Source organism: Aphidius gifuensis, linkage group LG6 (assembly GCF_014905175.1).
Source record: "Aphidius gifuensis isolate YNYX2018 linkage group LG6, ASM1490517v1, whole genome shotgun sequence".
Classification (NCBI taxonomy): Eukaryota; Metazoa; Arthropoda; class Insecta; order Hymenoptera; family Braconidae; genus Aphidius; species Aphidius gifuensis.
Genome location: NC_057793.1, coordinates 12,852,616 through 12,862,066, shown reverse-complemented (window position 1 = coordinate 12,862,066; position 9,451 = coordinate 12,852,616). Strand labels below are relative to the sequence as shown.

Sequence of the window (9,451 nt, the reverse complement as noted above, 5' to 3'; positions counted from 1 at the left end):
CAATGATGTAAGATACCAAGGTATCTTACCCACTGAAATATAATAAAACTGGAAGGTGAACTCCTATGCTTAGCCAATGCACGGAGTGTCGCCAGAGATAGCAATATATTGGTTGGCTTTCCCTCTCACTCACGCATGCGCACATTAAATCTTGTACAACGTCAAAACAAACAAGTACTACACGGTATAAAGGTTACATTATATTTCAGTAGTCTCAACCAATTATAGTTGACGTGACTGTACCGACAAGGGCAACAGGCCAACCATTGAGTTTCTCTCTCGGCGACACGAAGTTCGGCTTCCAGTTTTATTATATTTCAGTGATCTTACCTACCCAACACTGCCGTATTCAGAGGATGTTCTCATTAGGGCGTTTTTTTTCAATGGTGACGTTTGTGGAGCTTTTCTATGTGAAATCTATATAAAAAAAATTTCGTCAAGCGCCATCAGCGGAAAAAAAAAGCCCTAATGAGAACAATTTTGCCTCGTGAATACGGCAGTCCAATTCACAGGGCAAATTTTTTACAATTCAAGGCTATTTTTTGTCGCTGATGGCGCTTGTCAAATTTTTTTTATATAGATTTTATATACAAAAGCTTCACAGGCGCCATCAGTGGAGGAAAAAAGCCCTAAATTGTAATGCCCTGTGATCGGTATTCAGAGCCTAGAGATAGGTTTTTCCGATGGCGGCGCTTGTGAACTTTTTATATAGATTTTACATAGAAAAGCTTCACAAGCGCCGCCATCGGAAAAAAAAAGCCCTAATGAGAACATCCTCTGAATACGGGTGCGGGTGCTGTATTTTTAGTCTTCTTGACGGCGTATGATAATAGAGATGTATCATACTGTATGATACAGTGTATGATACTGCTGTATGATACACCGGTATCATACCTACCCAACACTGGCTGCGATCGTCTTGCAAGGCTTTTAAAGGCTGATTTCCACCAAAATTTTAGTAATTATCTATTTAGTGATGGTAGATCTTGCAAGCAGTGTTAGGTAGGTAAGATACCTTGGTATCTTACATGTGTAAGATACCATGTAAGATACCGTATCTTACATCATTGGTTTCATACATCGAGGTATCTTACATTGCGTTCCCAGCGCCTCCTACGAATAAAAGTGGAACCTTCGTGCTACAATTTTTTTTTATCCGATAAATATTAAATAAATAAAAATTCCAAAAACAAGCAGTAGCTAAGAAAAAGATGTAGATAAGAAAAAGATGTAGCTAAGGAATTAATGTTGCCAAAGATTTATATTTTAAGCAACATTATTTCCTTGAAACATAATTTTTTGGCAACCTCAATTCCTTAGCTACATCCTTTTCTTAGCTACTGCTTTTCCTTTGATATTTGTATTATTGAAAAATAAATTTACATGTATTTTATTTATGAAAAAAATTAAAAAAGTCCAAGGAAAAGCAGTAGCTAAGGAAAAGATGTAGCTAAGGAATTAAGGTTGCCAAAGATTTATATTTTAAGCAACATTATTTCCTTGAAACATAATTTTTCGGCAACCTTAATTCCTTAGCTACATCCTTTTCTTAGCTACTGCTTTTTCTTGGACATTTGTATTATTTAAAAATAAATTTACATGTATTTTTTGGACATTTTTATTTTCAAAAAATAAAATGACATGTATATTATTTATTCAATATAAATAGAAAATGTCCGAGGAAAAGCAGTGGCTAAGGAAAAGATGGAGCTAAGGAATTAACGTTGCCAAAAAATTATGTTTCAAGCAACATTAATTCCTTAAAACTGGTTTTCCTTGATATTATATATATTTATATAACAAATAAATTACATGTACCAATATATATCGAGCAATAAGAACTAATTGTCGAGTCGACAGTCAATAAGAATGTTCAAAATGGCGTCAGAGGTATCTTACAGTTTCTTACAGTATCTTACAGTATCTTACTGTAAGTGTATGAAACCCAGTGTTGGGTTTGTATAATACCGCGGTATCATACCGGTCGTAAACCTCGGTATAATACCGGTATTATACCGCGGAGGTTTCATACTTTCATACTTTCATACCACGTTAGTAGCGCCATCTGTAGGAATTTTTCGTATATTACGTCACACACCATTTTGAATTGCTCATAATTTAAATTTAAGAATATCATTCCTTTAATTATAGCATAATAGTAATAATCTTCATCCTTTTCTCAGACTTTTGTCAGTAGTAATAAATTTATTGAATATATTAAAACTATTGGACAAAGTTCTAAGGAAAAAACATAAATCTTACTCAATTTTATTTTATTACATTTTAGTTTTAAAATCAAGCAGATCCGAAATAAAATAAGTAAAAAATGTCAGCAATGAGAGAAAGACGTGCCAATGCTGGCAATAAAATGGCAAAACTATTAAATGAAGAAGAAGAGGATGACTTTTATAAAACAACATACGGTGGTTTCGAAGAAACTGAACAAGACAATGATTACATGTAATTAAATTAAAAAGGATATTCAAAAACATATATCAATTTCTTTATACTTGTTTGAAAATGTTGATTCAATCAATTTCTATTTTCAGGGAAGAAGATGAAGGTGAAGATGAAGTAGATTCTGACTTCAGTATTGATGAGAATGACGAACCAGTTTCGGATCAAGAACAAGATGGTCCAAAAAAAAAACGACAAGTCATGACAAAGGCGTACAAAGAACCAAAACAAATAACTGCTAAACTAGTATTAACGCCTAAAGAAAGAAAGCCCAAACACAATTTACCAAGGCAAAATAGAATTTTCAATGATAGTACAGGTATAAAAAAAAAAATCTTCCTTATTGTGTGCATTAAAGAAAAGAAAACTTGAATAATTTTTTTAAGTCATTGATTAAATTCATTTATTGCAGAACGAAAGTCAATTCGAAGATCAACAGCAGCTAAATCAGCGGAAACTTTAAAACGAATGCAGGAGCGAAATGAAGATCAAAGAAAAAAACCGAAAATTATTAGAACCAATGATTGGAAACCAACACAAGAAGAACTGTTAGAAGAAGCATTAGAAACTGAAAAAATTAATCTGAAATCATTGGGTAAAATTATTTTATTATATTTCTATACTATAAGGAATAATTTATTAGTTTTTATATTTGACATGTAAATTAATTATTGTAATTATTTTTAGAAAAATATCAAAAGTTGGAAAGTGAAAAGAAAAATACAAGAGCTGTGAGAAAAACAAACTTACAACCAATGATTCGTTATCAGTCTTTGGCTATGCCTGTCATGATTTTATCAGAAGAAAAACGCATTGATGAAGAATCAAATATTGATGAAAAATTAAATAATGTTACTGAAGAATCAACACAGTAAGACAATTTATTAAATATACGTTTTTATCATTATCATTATTATTATTATTATTATTTTTAAATAAAATTTTCTTAACATGTACTATTTTTTTTTTTAAACTTTCAAAGTAATTCAAATGACACATATAGAATGTGTTCTACACCAGAGGATATTGATGCGTTATCTGTACAAAATACAAATTCTGAGCACAAAAAAACAAAAAAAAAAACAATTACTGGTGAAAAAACTGGTGAATTTTATGAAAGAACTTTTATAACATTCGAAAATGCTAAATTATTTTCAAGAGCATTCAAAACAAAGCCTCAACCAAGGCCAACATTAATGGCTCTTTGTGCAATCACAAGGTGAATATATTATATATTTATAATTTTGTATAAATAAACTGATTTTTACTGGTTAATGTTTTTTAGACTGCCGGCAAAGTATCTTGATCCCGTGACTAATTTGCCATACCGAAATATACAAACTTTCCGATTACTTCGTGAAGCATATTATCGTCAGCTTGAGTCACGTGCTGAAAATACTGATAATAACCCAGAGTTGACAAGATGGATCGAATGGAGATTAAAAAATCAACAAAGTACTACGTTGAGAAATACTATTCGTCTTGAACCAGCATCAGCATATTCGATCTCCTAGCTTGAGGATATTTTGAAAAAATCAGGCTCATCAGAACCACAAAAACCATCTGATCATCCATTATCGTGCTACCTTGTTCTACTTAATTAAAAATTAATAAATTATTATATATTATTGATACGCCAATGCTTTACAATAATATAGAGGAATAGAAACAAGAAGTTGAATTTGGATAATTTTTTTAATGATGTTTTCCTCGTATCAATAAAATTTCAATAACCATTCATATTTTTATTTTTTTTTGTTAATAATATTATATTTTTTTAAAACAAAATCAAGAAATAAAATGGTTTAAAGAGCTGATAATTGACTTAGTCAATTTCTTAATATCATCTTCTTTTCCTAATATCGTTTTTTATATTTATATTTACTTTCACTTGTTTTAAAGACGTAGAAATTCTATGATTTTTCCATTGTCATATTGGTGTACTTATACTCATCAAAAAATAAATTAAAAACTAAAGTTATTCCATTAAGCTGAACTATTAAACTTACGCATAATGTTTTATTTTTTTACCTTCTATTTTCATAATATTCTTTTCAATGATTGAACCAAGATAATGCAATTTATTTTCAAATGTATTATTTTTTACTTCGAGGTAAAAAACAATTTTTCAAGTATTATAAGTTAGTTATCTTACGTGCACTGCCAAAAGTGAATTAAATATTCACTTTTTGAGTTTTTTTTTTCTTTATTTGAAAACTTCTGAAAGGAACTGCAGTTTTCTTTGTTTTTTTTTCTTTTTGCGTCGAATAAAATGTTAAAGAATTATTCAATATAGATTATAATATATATTTTTTTAAAATATATCTATCTTATTTATATATTTTTTATTTGCAGAGCTTTTACATGAAAAGCTTCTTGTAATAAAAACAATGTAATTCAAAATCATAATAGAATCAATGCTTGTAACATATAGGAATTTTCATCATATAACAAACTTGCATGAGTACGCGACATTTTTTTTTTTGTAAATTTTCTCTAATTATTTACTTTTAATTTTTTTTAAATCAGTAGCCGTTATATTCTATTTTGATGAATTATTTCAAATTTACTAAAAATTATTTACCTGTGAGTAATTATTAATTATTTTTTTGATATAATTCTCCTTCACTGTATATATTTTTTCATTATTTGCAGCTTGCAGTGTCATGCGTTTTCGTAACATCAAAGATCCAGTTAAATTTTTTTTCTATGTTTATTTAAGTTTTTAAAATCTGCACCGATATAATTTTTTTTTAATTTATTTTATTTTCTTGATTATTATATTTCAATTACAAATTTGCTTACATAAGTCACGGTCACACTATGCGTAGAGACTAATGTATATATGTATTACAAAGAAGCAGTAATACAACATTTAACTATAGTAATAACATAATATATTTTATGTATCGTGTAGATTTTAATATTTTTATTTATTTATTTATTAATATTATTTATTTTTTATTTTTGTGTACGAATATTTTTCGGTGTGAATTTTTTTTTTTTTTTTTATCAAAAAACCATTAACAAAAATTTAATTTTTAATGAAATTTATATGGTACAATGAATTCAACAAGCACTATTTATTTTAAAAACATTTGTTAAAATTATTATTATTATACTTTAGATCACCCTAAATCTTGAGGATTTTCAGTTTATTGTTTTTTTTTTAAATGACTTGAACTATTAATCTTCCATATTGGTTTATTTTTCTGGGTGATGCAAATGTGTGCTTGTGTGTATTTTTTTTTTTTTTTTGTTATGTGTTAATAGGTTCACGGCATCATAGGCATCATATCATAATATCGATAAAGCAAAAAAAGAGAGAAACTAAAAAAAAAAAAAAAAAAAAAAAAAAAGACGAAATCCATTTAGTATACGAGAGCACAGGCCCGCACACAGTCTTAGTTCTCGTACCATTACGCACCTGCAATTTCTATCACCAGTTACCAATTTCGTCTGGTTGTCTTTCAATTTACTATTGGAAAAAATAAAATAAATTTATATCTATATAGATATATATATAAATAAATATTTATTAACTCATATTTAATGTGTAGAAAAAGAAACTTACGTTGAAAGAAATGCAGCCAGTTACTAGCAGCATTGTTTTCGCATGCCATCAGAATTTACTGTTGGCTTAACATCAATGGTTTCAACATTTTGAGCTTTGATTGTATCACCTTCAGGTGGATCTCTTATCTGTTTCTGTGAAACAATTCTGTAAATCTCTGAAGAGAAAAAAAAAATTAAAATTAAAAAATAACGTACAAATTTAAATAAGTATATTTGGATATTTTTTTTTTTTACCTGTCAAGATATTTTGAAAAGCAGTTTCGACGTTAGTTGAATCAAGTGCTGATGTTTCAATAAAAGATAGACCATTTTTTTCAGCAAATGCTTTGGCCTCATCAGTAGGCACAGCACGAAGATGCCTCAAGTCTGATTTATTACCCACCAACATAATGACAATATTTTGATCTGCATGATCTCGTAATTCTCTCAACCATCTCTCAACATTCTCATAGGTCAAGTGTTTTGCTATGTCATAGACCAACAGTGCACCAACCGCTCCACGATAATATCTTCAAAATTAATAAAATTAATTAATTAATTAACAACAACAGTAACTTGATAGAACAATATTTTTTTTTTTTTTCAAAAATAATTTTTCCAAAACTTTAAATGAAGCTCAAGTATATCATGATATATCTACAATTAAATTAAATGATTTGTGGAAATAATTAGTTGATAAAATGTAAAAGACAATTATCTAATAATAAAAGCCTCATGGAAAGAGAAAAAAAAAACAAAATTAATTATACCTGAGCTTCAAACATGACTCTGAAACATTTTTAAAATGTGTAGAGAATGTTTCATAATTTTGTTACTTATGAATAAATATAAAGCAAATAAATATCATGAAACTTACGCAGATGTAATTGCACGATAGCGTTCTTGACCAGCAGTGTCCCAAATTTGAGCTTTTATTGTTTTTCCATCAACCTGTATGCTTCGCGTTGCAAATTCAACACCAATTGTTGACTTGGATTCAAGATTGAATTCATTACGAGTAAATCGTGATAGTAAATTACTCTTTCCAACTCCAGAATCTCCAATGAGAACAACTAAAAATACATTACAATAAAAAATAGAAGAATAAATATATAAAAGTCGACACTCAAAAGTTTTATTTATACATAATTAAAATGACGTTTATGAATCTAACATAATTTTTTATTTCAAATTTATAAGCAATGTTCACTTCACATCTGGGACTTTTAAATGAATCTATTATATCTTTTTTCGAAGTACGACGATTGTATCAATACTTGAGAACAGTTTAATATTTTATCTTGTTTATAAAAAGTAATAAATGTACTGTAAAGAGACAGTATGATAAAAGATTATATTTTTATTTAAATTAAAATAATTATTTTATACGAGTTTTAATTAGAGGAAATAGAAAAAAAAATAATAGTGGTATTATATTAAAAATTGCCTATTGATTATTTTTTATCCATCGACTATCAATAAAAAAAATATGCTTTTTTCTGTAAAAACAAAATTAAAAAAACCTTAACAAATAAATAGCTGGAGATTGTAAATGAAAACATAATCTAATAACTGTTCGAATCATTTTTAAAAGACAAAGAAAAAAAAAACAATTAATTTTTTGAGCTAACTCAAGGACACGGTGTATCATTATTCGAGAAATTTCATACGAGTCAAATGACATATCATCAAACCCAACTAAAATGATTGATGTTAGCTAAATAGTTTTTGTATTTCAATACAAAAATTAAGTTATAAAATTTAATTAATAGACCTATATAAAACGGAAAAAAAAAAAAAAAAATTACAGAAGGTTAATTTATAAAAAATAAATGTGTAAGTATACCTATTAATAAAAAAAACATTATAGAGCTTGTCGGATTGGTAATTACGCATCGTCCATCAGTTAGTGCAAGAGAATAAGGTGGAAAGAAGGGAAATGAGAGGAAACATGAATCGACCATGGTTTTGATGAGACACAAAAGTAGCCGTCACAAATGACTTAAAAGAATGATTCGAGGCTTGATAAAATGAAAAAAAAAACCAAGCTCTGACTTGTCACGTCAGTTATCGTGACTTGCCGAATTATCTACGATGTCGATGACTCAGTCTCCAATATGTACACGAGTCAAAAATAAACGAGAAAAACAGGCAATCAACAGCTGAGATAAAAATTAATATCTTGTATGAATATGTTGACTGCACTGTGAGTTCCAAGAGAAAGGAAAGAAATGCCACGTTAATAAAATTGAAACTAATGAATAGTATGTTAATTAAAAATATATGTATATAGGTATATTATATCTTTGTGTTAGACGCTATGTAGAACAGATGGATTTGCATGTATATATGTACCTTTAAATAAATAATCGTATTCATCGTCTCTAGTGCCCATCTCGTCCTGTCACTTGCTCCGCTCTTGTAGAAAATGTAAAGAAAAAATCTAAGATTGTATTTATCTACTGTAACTTTAAGCTCGATGTGAATATGTTGAATAATCGAGAAATAGTTTAATGGTCTCACTCGTCAAGACACACAGAATACAAGAACTTTGGTCTCTTCTGTCTTTTGCTTCAACTTTTTTTTATAGTATTGTTTTTTTTTTTTTTTCTTTCTTTTTTTAACGTATGTCAATTCACTCTTTTTTCCTTTTTATTTTTCGATCTTTTTCTCTGTCTGATTCTCTATAAAAAACAGCCAACCCAACCATCTATTATCATTATTATTATTATTACTTCAAGTTTATAAATTTTATTAATATCTATCAGTAGTCTAAAATAATATATTATTATTACAGACAAATTAATTGACGAACATATATGGAACTGATGTTTCACTGCTCGCAATACCTATATTCCTTTTTTTTTTTATTTGCGTTTTTTTCTTGTACAATTTAACTGTACTGAACTGTACAATATGGCCTCTTTTCTACGCCCCTCCAAACAAAGAAAATGCGCATGTGCCAAAGCTCCATTTAATTTATATACCTGCACCCAGTGTTGGGTAGGTAAGATACCTCGGTATCTTACATGTGTAAGATACCATGTAAGATACCGTATCTTACATCATCGGTTTCATACATCGAGGTATCTTACATTGCGTTCCCAGCGCCTTCTACGAATAAACGTGGAACCTTCGTGCTACAATTTTTTTTTTATTCGATAAATACATGTAATTTATTTATTAAATAAATAAAAATTCCAAAATAGCATAGGAAAGATGTAGCTAATTAATGTTGCTTAAAAGAATTTTTGGCAACTGTAATTCGTTAGCTCCATCTTTTCCTTAGCTACTGCTTTTCCTTGGGATTTTTATTTATTTAAAAAATTAGTTATTTAAAATTAAATCAACATTAATTTATTTTTGGCAACATTAATTTCTTAGCTACATTACTACTGCTTTTCCTTGGACATTTTAATTTATTTAATAAATAAAATTT

At 28.4% G+C, this 9,451-nt stretch overlaps 2 protein-coding genes across 2 annotated transcripts; one reads left to right on the top strand and one right to left on the bottom strand.

The window, feature by feature from the left end:
• The first annotated feature begins 2,245 nt into the window (after nucleotides 1-2,245).
• Nucleotides 2,246-5,723, top strand: LOC122859505 (vacuolar protein sorting-associated protein 72 homolog). Its single transcript, XM_044163128.1, has 6 exons — nucleotides 2,246-2,460; nucleotides 2,550-2,776; nucleotides 2,870-3,052; nucleotides 3,145-3,328; nucleotides 3,440-3,676; nucleotides 3,743-5,723. The coding sequence occupies exons 1-6, from the start codon at nucleotides 2,327-2,329 to the stop codon at nucleotides 3,969-3,971; spliced, it is 1,194 nt and encodes a 397-aa protein (XP_044019063.1). The 5' UTR covers nucleotides 2,246-2,326; the 3' UTR covers nucleotides 3,972-5,723.
• On the bottom strand, nucleotides 5,481-8,951 carry LOC122859525 (ras-related protein Rab-11A). The gene is made up of 5 exons (XM_044163159.1): nucleotides 8,368-8,951; nucleotides 6,890-7,085; nucleotides 6,268-6,542; nucleotides 6,032-6,188; nucleotides 5,481-5,935 (listed from the first exon to the last, which is right to left on the bottom strand). Exons 1-4 carry the CDS (start codon nucleotides 8,405-8,407, stop codon nucleotides 6,055-6,057), a joined length of 645 nt encoding a protein of 214 aa, XP_044019094.1. The 5' UTR covers nucleotides 8,408-8,951; the 3' UTR covers nucleotides 5,481-5,935; nucleotides 6,032-6,054.
• Nucleotides 8,952-9,451: the final 500 nt, after the last annotated feature.